The 16,703-nt window shown below is 46.2% G+C and overlaps 1 protein-coding gene across 2 annotated transcripts in view; it reads right to left on the bottom strand.

Annotated features, from left to right (window-relative positions):
- Nucleotides 1-1,118: 1,118 nt before the first annotated feature.
- The window catches only part of LOC135383315 (uncharacterized), a 40,848-nt gene continuing 25,263 nt past the window's right edge, over nucleotides 1,119-16,703 (bottom strand). For both annotated transcript variants that reach the window (XM_064612828.1, XM_064612829.1), the window contains exons 3-4: nucleotides 13,608-13,724; nucleotides 1,119-1,346 (exon numbers count right to left, since the gene is read on the bottom strand). In XM_064612828.1, the coding sequence (XP_064468898.1) occupies nucleotides 1,196-1,346; nucleotides 13,608-13,724 (268 nt within the window). In that variant the 3' untranslated portion in view covers nucleotides 1,119-1,195. The remainder of the gene's footprint in view (nucleotides 1,347-13,607; nucleotides 13,725-16,703) is intronic.

The following is a 16,703-nucleotide window of genomic DNA, read 5'->3' as shown; positions in this document are numbered from 1 at the left end:
GCAGGACAATATTGCGGGAACATGGAACGGTGCCCGCAACCTGAAAACGATGCATTTCCCCATCATATGTGAAACTTAAAAAAAGAAAAAGAAGAAAGGCTGCCATCTCCAGCTACAATGCCTTCCTATATGTTTGGTTTTGTTGTTTGTAGGCAGCACTGCTGCAAGGCACTTGGTGGCGTGTTGGCGTCTACGAGGGGTTGGGGAGGTGGGGGTGCCAGCTTACCTGAAGGCGTGCCAAAAGCACACCGTCTGGGCAGGAAGAAGTCACTTTAGGCCTACAGAAGAGATAGAATGAAATCAGTAATGCAGGGGGGGGTGAAGGGGGGTAGGGCTTCGGGGATCTTGTAGCACACTTCTGTTATCTTCGCCTTGGGTGTGTCTGTTGTCGTTCTGTGGCTGTTAGCGCCGTCAAGGAACTGCGGCCATATGATGGGTGTACAGACGTAGACAGAGGCCAGCAGGAAGGAGTGGGGGACAGGGGGTTAGTATGCATCCTGGGCCGACTTCAGGGGGAACTGTGCCGACATTCGTCTGGAGAGTCTTCGGAAACCCCAGGGAAAACCTCAGACAGCACAGCCGGTGTTAGGATACGAACCCACCATCTCCCACTCTTCAGCACGACCTTAGCTACCACCAACAAAGCGAACGCCTTAACCTGCTCGCCTATACCGCTGGTAGTTAAGAATTAATTTCAATTAATTAATTACTTCAACAGGAAACAAAACATACGCTGAATATCTTGCACGACTGGTAAGACAATGCAAACGGTCTCGTTCCATCTGACCTTCCTTTTGCCGTGTCTTTGTTTCTTGCACGTGCAAATAATGTTGTTCTTGTGCAAGAAGCTTGTTTTTCTGCCATTAAAGTTAGTTGAGACTATGCAGTTGTCCTTCCTGCGTTTTTATTCTAGCCCCCGTCCCTGCTTCCGTAGCTGCAGCATTCTACAGTATGGTGTGACATTAGCAAGTGCTGCACTTCGCGCGGGGGACATGTGGCGTTCTCCTGTGCACGCGTCATCTTATGTAAAAGTGATGCGGGGGGATCGAACGCTCCACGACATACACAAAACAGAAAAAGAGAAATAGCGATATGAAGAAAGAGAAAGCCGAGGTTGCTCGTTTTTCTTCTTAGGATATTGTTTATCAAGCAGTGTGACAATTATCAATGACAAAAGTCTGGGGTTAAGACAGCACTAGAAGACGCCTTGTGTATGCTGATCTTGGTGCTCGCCATTGGCTATTAGGAAGTTAGCACATGCTACCAGAAGCACAACGATGTCATCTTCGTTCGTCGCAGTTACGGCATCCTTCGGAAGTCGCTCTAGTGCTGAGCTTACTTCGTCTCTGAAATACAGAGTGCTTTTTATATAGGGTGTTCCACCTAACGTGATAAAAAATTCTAACTGGCGACGTACCCGCCGGAGGATTGTGAGACATTCAGCAATTATCTTCTGGAAACTTTTGGCACCATTGACGAAGTCTGTGGGTAATTTTTAAATGCGAGAAATTAATTTTTTCAATTGAAATTTAAAAATTGCCAAGCGAAACTCAGACAGAAATATGAAGTCCTACATGGATAACTAGAGACCCAACAAAACCAGTGCACACTATCGCAACCGAAATAGTCGAAAAAAATTCCGCTTTAGCCCCGCCTGCTTGATTGTCGCAAGGAAGCGCGCGTGAAATGTGGAGGAGGAAGTGTTCCTGCCTTCATTTGTTTTACTTTCTTTGTGATAAGACGGTTGCCACCAGCATCAAGGTCAAAGCAGAGAAAGAAAGGTAAAACTAGAGGCGGGAACACTTTCTCCCCTACCCGCACCTTCCGTGCGCTTTTGATTTTTTTTTTTTTTCTATTTCTGCTGGGATACTATGCATATTTTCTGTTAGGACTGTGGTTATCCGCGCAGGACTTCGCTTAGTAAATTATCAAAGCTCAATTGAAAAAAATAAATTTTTCTTAATTATAAATTCTCCAAAGCCTTCCTAAATGGCTGCAAAAGTTTCCATAAGGTAATTGCCGAAACTCCCACAATCCTCCGGCGAGTACGTCGCTAGTTATAATTTTTTACCACCTTAGGTGAAGCACCCTGTACATTCGTTACATCACTCTTGAAATAGAACTTCACTGCATAGCACGATCCTAGCCAGTCGTCATCATGAATGACATCGTTCTCTCCCCTGATTTGTTGAAAACGTGAGGTGTGCCCTTTTGTGTTACTTGTGCAGTTATGATAATTATCACAAAAAGGCATTCGTCCCGTGCTTTCCACAAATCAGGAGTGAGCACGGTATCATCCTCTACAATGCTTGGCCTTCAATGTGCCATGTGGTGAAGTTCTGTTTTAGGAGTCACATCATTTCATCCTGGCTAAAACCGTAACGCCGCCCACATAATCTGCTGCCCACCATCTCTGTTTTAGAAGTGGCATATCTTGTCATAAAAAAGCTATGACAGCAGCATGGATTGCGTTTTTGCAGGTACGTTATACGGTAGCGCAGACTTCCTCTCAAAGAGAGTATAACTGCTAGATGACTAATTCGATCTAATTAATTAATTAGCTCATCAATTCGAAGATTTCGGGCAAAAGTGGGAGAGCAGAATGAGAGACGTCCTCGTTGAAAGGTACTATTTTTTTGAACCGTAACGAGCACAAGCGTTGAAATATCCATAGCTGAATTTCGCTATGCAAATGAGCCGACACCACACGGCGCGCATCAGGGACGTAGGGAGAACATCACCATCGCCATCTTGTCTGGGCTGCAAATCGGTCAGCACCTACTCTCATCATCTCAATCGCTCCAAAGTACGTGACCCTCTCCTGATGATGGTGAACGAGCGCATTCCCCCCTGTGGTTTCGCCGTTTCGGTTCCGGCTGATTTGCATTGTGGAACAACGGCAGCAACTTTATGTAAATGATGATGAGTGGGGAGTTTCATCGAAGGGGCAATGCCTTACCCATTCGCTGGTAGTAATGCGGTGAAATGTGGTATTGAGTCGCCTTACACTAGTGACTAAAGTCCTACAGTATCCAAAAACTTCAGATGTGTTTCTAGGGCAAGGCGTTGGTGGACCGGATTTGGCCATGGACCAAGGAAGTTTGACACAGCGACAAGGCGAGAGTCCTGCCGATTTAGAGACACTGAAAGTATGGATCGGAAAGGTTTGTATTGCGGACAATGAAGATCACCGCTCAATGGACCTTTTTCACAATGGCATATGCGCATGCGTATGACCTTGAGGCGCAGGAGAATATCTCCGTGTTCATTAGATGGCGCACTATGAGGACGACAGAAGCGGGGACCAGTGGGGATACCGCACGAATGGCGAAACCTTGTCGGCCCCACTCCGGATCGGTTTTGGTCCTTTGTGTTATCCACGTGGGTTTGTTTATACGCGCGTGGAGCATGGTTCGTTGGACAGCCGCTAGGATACGACGCGCACGTGAAAGACGTCCATTCAATGCCATAACGTAAAGACAAATAAATGCCTGTGTTTTATCTACTGTGTGGCAGGATTAGACAACGAATTTTAGGTGCGAATTTTACACCGCGAAGATTTCGCAAATAGCTAGCAAAGCCGAACTTATCTGCCGTCTTCCACCTTATACAAGTACGACTACACTCTAAGAAAAGAAGTAATTTTAGTTTTTTGGGGGACTACGCCTAGGAGCATGATGAGAATTGACGTACTGCGGTAGAACACAGAAGAAAGGACAACACAACACGCAAGCCTCAAGTGCCAAAAGAGTGAAAGTGGGATGAGTGAGAGAGTGGTTGGTCCATGGTGCAAGGAAACAGAAGGAGCGGCTCTTCCCTCCAGACTAGCGTAGCCACTCTCTATCGATCGCTCGAGTCAAAATCGCCATTACGTCCTGTCCACCATGTGATCCTCTCTAAACTTTCGGTTTTGCAACGCTTTGTTTCCCGTGCTGCTCTCCGTGTGATTTTACTTTTAGAAAATGTGAAAATGTGAGCACCATTGTAGAAACGACGTATGGTAATCTGTTCCAGTCCCGGCTGCGGCTCTCGTTGAACGGAAAGCAGATCTGTCAGGGGAACGAGTACACGATGAGTTGTTCTAGTCGCCAGCGTGTGTTCGAGTCATCTTCAGTCGTTCGTTTTGGACCTGACACTGTGCCGCAGATTCATTTCATATCCTCTGTTGTTGTACAAGTCTGTATAATGGTATTCTGGGTACAGCATTCTTTACCAGTTAATCAAGAAACGCACATACGTTGGAAGTCACCGTTTCCACACGTGATGTTTCCGGCCCCGCGTACTCCTTTCGCGTTCTGCACACTGTGACTGATCTTCTAATAGAAGAGTAAACATCCGCACATACGGAAATAAAAGTGCAAGCACGCGTTCAACATTATACTGCCATCCGAACTGTGACCCAACTACAGCTCGCGTCGTCTACTTTGGTGGCACCGTGCTGTCTGGAGGGTCACGTGTGCGGTCAGATGTAATGTAATTTGATTTTAATGCAGTTTAAATGTAATGTAATTTAGAAGCTGGTAAGTTAACTATTAGGAAACTTTATGCTTGCTCCTCAGATATTTCTTTTTTTGCATGCTGCCTAGTATTTCCCAGTAAGTGTTCCTGTTTCCTTTAATATTTCCAGCAAAGCACAAGCGCACTCAAGCGCGAGCGACAAACGACACATCAGACTGGCGGGGCTTTGGTTGCAAAGGACGGTGGAGGGAAGTAGCACCATGTCCTGTGTGGTTTTATTGCACATCGTATACGCGGTGTGCTCAAAGGGGCTGTGAAGGTGATTCGATCGCAAAATCTAATTTGTATAGTTCATTACCAACGCGTGTCTTATCTTGCCCCACCCGATGTCTCGTCTTGCCGCGAGGGCTGGGGCGAGATGAAACAACATGCATTTTCAATTTTTTTTCTGTGTTTACTTTAGAACCGGCTACATCCGTTCTGATTTGCAGATCAGAAGCTGTAGACCTCTCGGAATGTGCCTATGGCTAGTTTTTTTGAAAAAGACGAAAGATGAAAATTCCATTTTCAAATTTCATTGCAAATTTCTGTCACATCTTGCTCCACCTTACCCTACACGTGAAACACCCTAACCAACGAAATGAAATGCTCTCTGTTCTCAATGTCCACCTACCAAGCTGCTCTCTTTCCATAGTCCTTCTCCCTCGTAGTCAAAGCTGCCGAGTTTTTGGCATCTATTTTTGGCGCAAACCTTATAAAATGCTGAAAATATCCGAATTTGACAAAACATATAAATGCCGAAAAAGACCCGCCCATCTCCCGAGGAACAAATATAATAAATACCGGAACCCTATGTATAGGGCTGCTATTTTTCGCCGTGAAAAGCACCCGCCAAGGAATAGGGTGTGTGAGGAAAAGAAGAGGAAGAAACGTGAGGGAAATAACGAGTGCGGGACAACAGCTGTTCTTGTCCCTTCAAACCCGAGAAGATAACTAATCACTTCGCGGGTTCGAACCCAGCCGAGGACGCTAGCAACTTGGTGGCAGGTTACAAGTTGCTTAGACACGCATTCTCCCGCGAGAGACTTTAAATACGGTGTGTCCCGTGGTGAGCTTCCGTCGCACGTTAAAGAACCCTCAGGTGGGCAAAAGCAACCCACAGACCGATAGCTGTGGCGTCGCTCATGTTCTCAGTTGTCTCGCGACGTAAACCTCAATTATTTACTTATTTGTAACAAATAAAAAAATCCCAGGGGGGTTACTCTACCAGTGTTTTGAGAAGGTTGTTAGGAGGGCAGAAGAGGAAACGCGGGCACGAGTTCACCGTCGGTACCAGTACCGAAGAAAACATTGTCGTCGACCCTGTGTCCACGGCCCAGTTTCCTGCTCTCGTCACTGCAGAGTTTGATCGATGTTCCATATTTCATCGAGCTGCTGGGGAATGTTGAAGGAAACGCCATGGAAAAGCCTCTATTGAAGGCCTAGAGCTGCAATCACCGGCAAAAGGCTGCCGGTATTAGCTCTCATCCGGCAACCGGCTGAACAACCGCAAATGGTGCAAATAACCTGCCTAGCACGTGACATACCGGCCGGGTGTCAACTCTACTTATGTAGGACATTACGTTCAGTCGGCCTTCTTCGGAACCTCTTTTCTTTATTACACTTTCTTCGTCCAAATTTTCTTGGAAGATCCAACGCGAAAGAAGATTGAACAAGAAATGGCATCTAGATGTGTATGTTATTTCCTCATAATAATCTTGTATAAAGTTGTCGCCGTAGTTGTTTTTTACCCATGGGCCTTTTTTCCCGAATTGCATGAATCCGCATGAATCTTTTTTCTCCGTCGAATTTTCATTCCGCACAACTCTTCCAGTGGCGGTCATTACAATTGCTAAATTCAGGATGGTCGCTCACTTCAAGTAGCAAAAAGACAATTAGAGAAAACTAATCACGATAACTCTGGAATTGTTTACATAGCCTGCTGTGAAACGCCCACCTTTAACATCATTGCAATCATCGTACTTTTAAAATTGGATATATAGGTTCTTTGTGTGGTACGTAGGCCACAGCAACACTAAAATCTCGACATAGACATGGTAGCGGATTGACTGTTCAGCTAAAATGAAGAACCTCGAAATGCAGACGTCCACTTCGGAAATGCCATGCAGGGCCTGAGTTACAGCTAGAACCGTGAGCTGCGGACAGGAAACTGAACATGATTAAAGAGGGGAACACACAGCCGGCTGGTGAGACACACCGTCATGAACGCGGCAGAAGCGTATCGTACCGAAGTTGGGCTTCAAAAGAAGTTGATATATCTCGGTTTACATTTATACGCGTCGAGACCAGCGCGAAGGTGGTGCCATGTTCGAAAGTTAAAGTTGCACTTTTGCCGGCCGTCTCCGGTGTTAGCTGCTTTAGACCCGAGCGTAAATAGGGCCGAGCCATCTGGTTGTTTGATACAAAAAGATCAAATGGAAAATAACATTAGGAACATATCCTGTCGCGCCTTGACCTCGTCTTTCCCGTGTGTACTCATCAGCTATGCCACGTCTGCTGTCGCCATTTTCTCAGTCCCACTGGCAGCAGATGGCCCGCAACGAACGCCTGCCCATAATCCTCTCACTTGCCCCATGCGCGTCTTTACAGACACTTCGAGAATACGCATCCACCGTCTCCATCCACTTCTATTTAGGGGATTTGATTTGACGCTTCTGTCGTAGACATGTAAACACGCCTTGTGTGGATCGAACAGAAGTGCTCCTTGGAGCGTTTTGTTTTGTCTTATTGGCTTTTCGATATGACAAGCGCATTACATCGTCGTCGCCAGTTGAGATACCCGTGTAGCCGTAGACTGGGTAAAAGAGTGTTTAATGACAGAGATGCAAACGGAAACTAAATCAAAGGTCATCTGGCACTCGCCAGACGATAATCACGCTCTCGCTCATCTTCTTTAGGGATGTGGCGTCACCACAATACCTCCCCCTTTATGTCGGGTGATACTGGTCTACTGGCCTACGTCCCTGAGAGGACCAGCGTATAGCCCTCTACCCGAGAATCGTCATCATGACGTTGGTAGACAGACTGAAAGCGAAACAGAGGAACTCGTTCCTTTTTCAGGTAACTTTGCCAAAGTAACGTAAGTTAAGTTCCAAGTTACTTTTAATTCGCTTTTCACTCACGTCCACACATTTCCTTGCTTTTTCTCCGGTTCCTTATTCATGGCATTTTTTGCCATAAAACGTGATATTCAATCAATGACTGTATTTGATTCAGGAAGTAAGAAACCGCTGCCATTGAAATGAAGCTGAACCATTGTGCGCCCGCAGGGAGTAAGATGCAAAGCGTTCGAACAGACCTCTACCAGAGAATCGTCATCATGACGCTGGTAGACAGCCTGAAGCCGAAACAAATCGCAAGGGGAGAGCTGGGCTCCACGAATGGACACTTGTTCGCTGCCTACAACTGAGAGAAAAGTAGGACCGAAGGTCGCGTTCCTTTCAGGGACCATCGTAATCCCTTCAAGACCGTGGCTTTCAGGCACGACCTTGTTCGGCCCTAGCTTCCAGCGTACCCTATTGAAAAATACTTCAGAAAATCTCATAGAAACATAGCATTCCTTCAGAATTTCTCACAGAAGCGTCTTCGTCTCTCAGAATTTCCTACAAAGGATGCAGATTCGTATACATGTCCTCACAGGCACACCAATGTGAAAATATCCTGTGGGATAATTCAGGGTCTGGCCTGGTGATTTCTATGAGAAAACAGCGTGATTCAGAAACAGCGTTTATTCCAACTGTAGCAAGTTAGTTAGTCTGCTTTGAAACGATGAAGCGCATGGACGCAGCTACGCATTTCAAGCAAATATCGCCTGGAATTCAGGATTTTCGTCGCTTTTGAGGTATATAGCATACGTGTGTGTGTGGTATATAATCGTCCGTACTATGCATTCTCATTCTTTATGCGTCTTTACCCCTGTTCGCCGTATTCTGTGGATCGGAAGGTAGAATGCAGTGAGGTGGTTATAGCAACTGTGCTTTGGGCAAACGGTATGTTACATATTTCTATGCCTATCTCTCACGTACACACATGTTGTTTTAACCGTGCTTTTTAAAATGCTGTTTCTTCTAGGTTAAACTCGGAAGCAGCGGCAGCCAGCGGGAATTAATGTTGAATTCCAATGGCAGATTCGGAGCGCCTCCGGAGCAAGTTTTCAACCGCTGATTGAGTTCAGATTCAGAAGGCAGATTCAACCGGAACTCTATGTGACGTGTCACTTGTCGCTTGTGTTTCCCATTTCCTGCCTCTGCTTTGCCAACATGGCCGCTTCGCAATGCGTCTTCGCCGTGACTAGTCTTTCGCGTTGTACGTTGGCGATTTTGTTTCATGAACGGAGCGATAAGTCAGACATTACAATGGTTACGTTAGGAGATTAGAAGGACCTTGATGTTGCAAAACATGGCGTTATAATGGAACATGAGTACCTTCTTCTTCTTCCTCCGTCTCTGGCCTTCATCCACCAAGGGAGATTGGCCAGGGCTAAACTCCAAGTTGGGCGAAAGTGTTCCAGTCGCAGATTCGGATGACTTGCTCTAGGCCGGATCAAGCCGCTCCATTGCAGAGTCTGCCACTTGCTCCGACTCTGCCATTGGAATTCAACATAACGCATTGGATCCGAGTTCGTGGTCGTAACCCATTCTCGTCTCGAGAAAGTTGGATGATGCTTTTACGCAAGAAAGCCTACACGTTCCCAATGTGCGAAACATAAACTTGTCATAATCACATGAAGAAATTTCTTGGCCGTAGCATTGGACATTTCAAGTACGTGTACAATGCGTTGGGTCACGCCTTTCTGAACTTATTGGCTGGGCCATAAATGTTCTGCAACATTCCTTACAGTGACGACATGCGACTTACTCTCAATACTTCTCAGCAAGTAAGTATGGGATCCTTCAATTATCATACGTGGCAGTGCAGCTTTCAAAGGATGTTTCTTGCAGGGTGGCCCATTACACTTTCTCACAGGCTTTCTTGCGGGTCTCGGGGCCTGTAAGGAATCCTGTGAGAAAGCCTCACAGGCCACCCTGTAAGAAGCCCTGTAAGAAAGCTGCATTGCCACTGCCTGTAAGAAATCCTCCCTGGAATCCTACAGGATCCCTGTAAGAAACTCTGAGAGAAATTTTGTAAGATTTTGTCTCATAACCTCATAGAAATTCCTTCAGCAGTCTGAGAGGTTTCTTTTGTAAGGTATTCTCAAGTATTTTTCAATAGGGTAGTTCAACTCTACCAAATTCGTGGCGCTGTCCAGCACTATGACGTCATTTGTTTACCAACTGGGAGATGTCTATAGTGGTGCTCAAAGTAGACGTCCGATCTCGGAGTGGAACAGTCTCTACTGGTGGCGGGTGCTCATCTTGGTGGGTGCTCATCTGGTACGGTGACAACCATCATAAATGAGTGTGTCCTCAACTCCTGGCAAGGGCAGAAGGAAATCAGTGTCCTCGATTGGCTGTTGTTCTGTCGGTGTGTTTGGAAAAGATCCAACCTCCCAGGTATCGGAAGACTCCCTTGCCTTAAAATGGTATTTATATACTCGTTGGACCTTATTGGATTAGATTTATATACTCGTTGGAGGGTCCCGAACCTTGAAAATTAAGGATCCTCGTTTCGCCACGATACTGGCACATATCCAATGACCTTTCTTATGAGGCTCTAACATCTAAACCTTCGTGTTGATTGCGAATGGCCTGTCGCGCGCTCGCTTGACATGGCACCACTTTTGGCGGTCTGTGGCGCCTGAAGACATGACCGGAGCAACTGGTCCGTGCGGACACACCAGATCCAGAACGGAACAATAATGTCTGGTGCTCACACAGTGGGCCACCTGTGGCTACCTGGAGTGACTCGATATGTGAAGAAGGATGCTCTTATGCTTTCTCAGCCCCTCCACTCGAACAGCGTAGAGCAGTTTTCTTAAGTGTTCGCACAAAGTAGCCTGCCAATCCATTTGATTTCAGGTGGTACGGGGGTGTCAGAAAATGGCGAATTCCATAGTCTTTGAAAAAGTTCTGAAGCTACTGGGTTCTGAACAGAGGTCCGATATCCGTTACGAGGACTTCGGGGAGCCAATTTTTTCGAAGAAAAATGTCCCTCAACACATCTATTGTTTTCTCTGTACTGGTTGTTCATAGAGACTTTGTCTGGCCACTTGTTGGAAGCATCTATGACGGCGAGATAATGCTTCCCATGAAGCTCAGCAAAGTCGACATGAAGATGAGACCATGGCTTGCCTACTGGCCCCCTTGATGAAGGAACACAGGAACTCCTTGTGTTGCGACGGACGCACATTGATCACAGCGTCTCTCTCGGGATTCAATATATCTGGCCTGGTCACCAGATGTACGAGGCGAGCCAGCATTTTCATTTTAGTTAAGTTGGAGAAGTTTTAGTGTAACATTTAGTTTCCTGAGAAGGGCTGCACGATACTTCTCTGGTATAACAGTTCGTTGACCCGAAAGGTTGATGGTGACAACCAGAAATAGAGGGACGAGATGGGGAGGCGAGAGGGGCAGCCGCCCCGGGCGCCCTCGCCAGAGACGGCGCCGAACGGCAGGTCCTGGCGGACTCGTTAAACAGTATACAGCGGGAATGAAGATAATTTGAATTTACGATCTCGACAGTGCAAATAAGCGTTGTCTTTTCTTTGTTTACAGACCTTCTGACAGCTGTGAGGGAGCGGGGGGGCTTCACGTTTATCCTGCCCTGGGCGCAAACTCGCCTCACGGCAGCTCTGGTGACCACCACCATTACATCATACTCATTTATATCTCATGCACTCCAGTCGGCATTGAGGTAGTGGGCCACAACTCAGGTGGAAAATTTCCTCATTCATCATCATCAGTCTGTTTATAGTTGTCATTGTTGGTGAAACTCCCCAATCATAACCACGAAATAACGTTGTTGTTGCATAGCTGCGGAACTTGTCAGGGGCACTGTTATATAGTAGTAGCAAACCTGTCCCGATGTTGTATCCTGATAGCGGCCAATTTCCCAAGTAACAAAGAAAGGTTGGGCCAAGCTTGACAATAGTTAGGCTGGCCTATATGGCCGTGGTTGGTACATCATCGGCCAACAAGCTTGCTTCTTGATACGGATCTGTACCCTGGCCTGCCAAGCACCGACCAGCCTACATTGTGCAAAGCTAGTGCAAAGATGCAGATCAAAGCATTGCCGCCTCGTCGCTCATATTCATACCCAATTGTCTCGGGGCTTAAGCTAACGACTTATCATTCTTTGTTTGTTGCTCGTGTTTCCCACAATAGACAGTGAGCACGGCGCTTTGAAGCACAAAACGTTCCCACAGCGGATAATGTGCACGGGGTTTCAAGGACAATAAATAAATAAACGAAGAAAAAAAGCTCGCAAGATTCCCGAGACCACTAGAACGAAAGAGCTCACAAAGGAAAGCAGGAGAAACAGAGACTATAGATGTGTTGTCTCGCGCGCTTCCACAAATTCGAGAGTCCTGTTTGCCTGCTAGTCAAAATGAAGGGTGATGTGTCTAACTTTAATTGGATGTTGGACGAACCACACTGAAATGATGAATTGCTTGTCGTATTAACTCACCATGAAGATAACGTCTCTGTTTCTTACTGGTCTTCGTTTGAGACATTCACTTGATTCATCGAAAGTCGAACTTATGCACTGCAACACCGTTCCGCGTTATCCTCCTCCCAAGGCGACATTGCGAGATTGGACCAAGCGAGTAGCCGTGCTTGGCAAGTGCTTGGCCAGCGTGCTCGTTTCGTGGTACGGATGTGTCTCCTGGCCAAACCTCGCTCCGCTTATCAGTATGCAACGTTGCGCCAACGCTAATGGCTGACCGAAGGAGCTGTTGGCCAGCTGTCATCCGATTTTTTGCCAACCGTCGGCTATCGGCCAATTGCTTGCTTGGGCTCTAGGGAAACTGTTCGTCCTGTTGTTGTTCCAGAATCTTTGGAACCCTTTTTAAGCCAGACAAATAAACGGCTCAGAGTTATGGGCACGACAGTATGAGTGTCACGTCTACTTTCCAAAGGGATCCCCGAATCCAGGCACGAACGAAATACAACCGGCACAAGTAGAGTGTAACAACAACATTCCGTGTGCAGCTACATCTTCCGACATACCTGAGTAAGTATCCGATGCATCATAAAGTAGCGTTGGAAGCTTCAGTCACTTCGTCCGGACACGTCGTGATTACGGAACCGGTAAATAACAATGACAGACGCCTCAGCGCGTGGCTGCTTCAGTCTGTTCATGTGGTAATTGTGTTTGGCGTGTTCCCTTTTTTCGTAGGTGTTCTTTACCTTTGTCGCGTGCTTCTTCCCTGTGGGTGCTTTTGCCGTAATCTTCCTTCTCGTTTAGATCTTTCCCTTTGAATACCTTTGCCGCATGGATCTTCGGTCTCGCTTGGAGTTTCTTTCCTGTTGATTTTGCGCGGACTCCAAGTTGGTGTACACGGTGTGACTGACAGTGTGTGTAAACAGTGTGTGTGAGTGACTGACTGAATGTGTTTGTCACTCATTGTTCTTATTGTGGTTAGACATTTTTGTTTTTCTAAATGATCTGGAGAAGTCGTTCCTCGTCCTCGTGGAGAAGTCGTCCCGTCGTGGAGAAGAAGTCCCTCGTAATAATTGGATCTTTCTTCCGTGAGCATCTGAGGCCTGCCTGTAGATATGGCCACACATGATTGTGCCTGTCTCTCTCTCTCTTTGTCACCTCCTCCTCCTCTGGGCTAATATTAGTATCTATTTGTACAACACTCAAACTAACTCTTCCGCACCTGAGGAAATGTAGCCTTCCACATCGACTCAGTGACTGACGTTGGCTACCCCCAGAACTTGGATTGGGAAAACCCAGAACTTGATTACTCACTAAGAAATAGGAAGCCTTCGTTTCTGGCTGACTTTTCCTGCATAAATATTTGGGATCCCCCCCCCCCCCCCCTCCCTTATAAAGGCTCGTGCTTAATGAAAAAGAAAACGTCACTGTTGGTTTCTCGTGAGTCATAACATGTACTGTGCAGGAAAGGGACGAAAGACGACCTCGTTAAAATGACGCCGTTTCGAGGGAGCGAAATAAGAATCAGAACAAATTCTTCCAATTACCTTCCAGATATGACACCGCAGTCCACCAATGGTCCTTGATTGGGTGCTTGGGTCAGGCCAACGAGGTAGTGTTCACCTTTGTACGTTCCCGAAAATATGATGCCGTTGTTGACAAACCTGCAAACATGGCAATGTTGTAGACACAAGCGCAATGTATTCTTTGAATAAATTGTTTTACACTGTGCTAAGGGGGAAATAGAAGAGGAAAGGGACACCTGCCACACGATGCATCAGAACACCAGAGTTCGAGGTAACTCGTTACTTTTTTTTGGTAACTTATGACTTAACTCGGTACTTTTGTGCCGTGGTAACTTTCAGAGGAACTCGTTTCTTTTTCACGTAACTTCGCCGAAGTAACTTGACCGAAGTTATAAGTTACTTAATTTTAATTACTTCGCTTTTCGCGCACATGAACTTATTGTCTTGCTTTCTCTTGGGTTCTTTTATGGCATTTTATGCCAGAAAACGATGGTGCATTAGTAGTAGCCACGATTCACCGGCATTCCCTGTCAATTTCAGCGACATTTTAGCAATCTAATTTTCCGGTGGCGGCAGCGTTGATTCGCTTCCCTTAGTCGGCCGCGCACATTAATTTTTGTGACAGTCGCCAGCGGGCAGCGGCTTCCGTCTTGGCGAGTTTACTCTTAAAGAGTAAAAGTGGGATGAGTGAGAGAGTGGTTGGTTTGTCCCTTCAGATGACGCACCCTTGGAAGTGGCTAGGGAGGTGTTAGGTTTGCTCAGTTGGTTGATCCCTGGACCGGTAATCCAGAAGATGTGGGTTCAAGTCCTACAGCTGACTAACCTTTTCAGTGAATTCCTTCTTTCATAATTAATTTCATAGGCACTTGAGGGGGGATATATTTATTAGACGAAAGGAAAAAAAAAAACGGGGGAAAGGTCAGCCAAACGGGACGTCGGCACTTGAGGCTTTGTATGTATTTGTGCTTTGTATGTGTTCCAGCCTCCGAACAACAATTCCCATCATGATCTAAGCGTGTTGCACTCCTCCGAAAAAAGCTCAAAGTCGAACTGAACTGTTCACGCGCGCTGCACTTGTGCACAGCTACTTCGTATCCGAAGTAACTTTGAAGTAACTCGTCCCTTATTTTTCAGTAACTCCGTAACTGCGAGTTACATTTCAGAGTGAAGAACTCCGTTATTAACTTAGTTACATTTTTCACACGGTGACTGAACTCGTAACGAGTTCTTTTTGACGGGTAACTTCTCGATCTATGCAGAAGACAGACAAACAAAACACAGCAAGACTAGTCTATCGGGGGAAGAGGAGAACAGGACAGATTACTAATTACATTCCCGTAAGCAGTCTGCGGAACCTTCTTGAATGTTCTCACGTAAGTAGCGTTTCGAGCCCTGACATTCCTTGAGGTGAATAACAATTTCTGAGGAGGCAGACGTCTTTTAAACTTCGGCAACATGCCTCTTCGTGCCTCCCGGTTATCATCATGCTTCAGTACGAGACCGGCGTCGGAGGGCCAGTTAGTAGCGTGTCCACCTACTGATTCCAAGGTTGCGGGTTCGAACCCGGCCAAGGACGGCAGGAACTTGGTGACAGGGTACACGTTGCTTTGACATACCTTCTTCCGCGAGGGACGTTAAATGCGGTGTGCCGTGTGTTTATATTTCAAGTCACGTTAAGGAACCCCCGGTGAGTAAAATTAATCCACAGAATTAATCCAGAAAATTAATCCACACTGTGGTGTCGCTCATGGTCGCAGTTATCTCGCGACGTAAAGCCACGAATCATTATCACTTATCATCCTAAGCAAAGTGCTACAGAAATGGCTTTCGCCCCTTGTGTTCGGCAACCCAGGGGACAGAGCGATGCTGTATAGTTCACCATACCTTCACCTTACAAAAACTTGAAATGAGTATCAATAGAAAACCAAACAGCTTTTTAATGAGTCTTTTGAAACTCTATAAAAACTCAAGCCGTAATCAGTTTACTCTATCGAAAGTGAAGAGACTTTCTAATGACTAAAGTAGGTACGTATTCTTAAAGGGACTCTGACCAGAAGTTGTGGGAGCTCTTTCGTAATTGCAGTCGATAAAACACCCAACAAGGACTCTCCATGCGAAAATTCACTCATTAAAACCCCACGGTTTCTCTAAACTCGAATTTTAAACATTCGACTTCATCCGAGTGCAGCACGCCTAGCGTCAAACCGAGAAAACATACGTTTATAAAGAATATCCACCCCGGCCCACCATCAAAATGACATCAACATGGAGGGCCACTGGCAACACCCACCATTGGCTCAAACGCGTCACGTGGTCACACAATACCTTGTCAAAATGGCATTTATATGTTAATATGTTTTTGTTACAGAGTCCCAAAAAGAAAAATATACCCTACATTTAACATATGCAGTAGGTTCTACGATTGCCTTTTCAATCTGCGTTCTGTTGGTTGCGTTCGATATGGTTCCGTATCCGCTCAGCTGTAATGGCTGCCATATGACGAGCTTGCGAACTTGTGTGATTCCCGGTTCATCCTGCCTTTTTCGGGTCATTGGGTTGGTGTTGTAGTTGTTCGCTATATTCTGAACGTTTTACCTATCATTGCGGCCTACTGTTCTTGATCTGCTGCAAAGCAACGAATCGCAACGGCAGTCACTCGCCCCAGCGAAATCCTGTCTGCTGCATGTCAAAGGAGTATCGGGACCTGATGATGTATACTGCAAATGCTGAAGTTGAATTCTTTGAACCTTCATCTAAAGAAACCAAGTGTGCCCTCGTGTGGTTCTGACGGCAAATCAGTTTCAACAAGGTTAGCACATTTATTTTTCAGTTCCAGGTCTGCACTCAAAACCATGCACGTGCATCCGATCATTCTCGTAGTTGTTCTGTAACACGTATGCTTTCTTACGTATCCCACAGAACCCTCCGCTTCATGAACACAGTTATACTTTATGTGACCCTTCTGATGGCTCCTTGCTAGGCTATGCCGCTCTGAAGCATTGAGATGACGAAAGGTCGTGGGGGCTGCACCTCTGCTTTCGAAAGATGAATCAGTCATTCCACACTGTTCTTACTGGCTTTGTATCCAGTCTGACAAATCCGACAGACCTGGACTGT

Source organism: Ornithodoros turicata, chromosome 2, assembly GCF_037126465.1.
Source record: "Ornithodoros turicata isolate Travis chromosome 2, ASM3712646v1, whole genome shotgun sequence".
NCBI lineage: Eukaryota > Metazoa > Arthropoda > Arachnida > Ixodida > Argasidae > Ornithodoros > Ornithodoros turicata.
The sequence above is the reverse complement of the archived record's forward strand: the minus strand, read 5'-3'. Positions and strand labels throughout refer to the sequence as shown.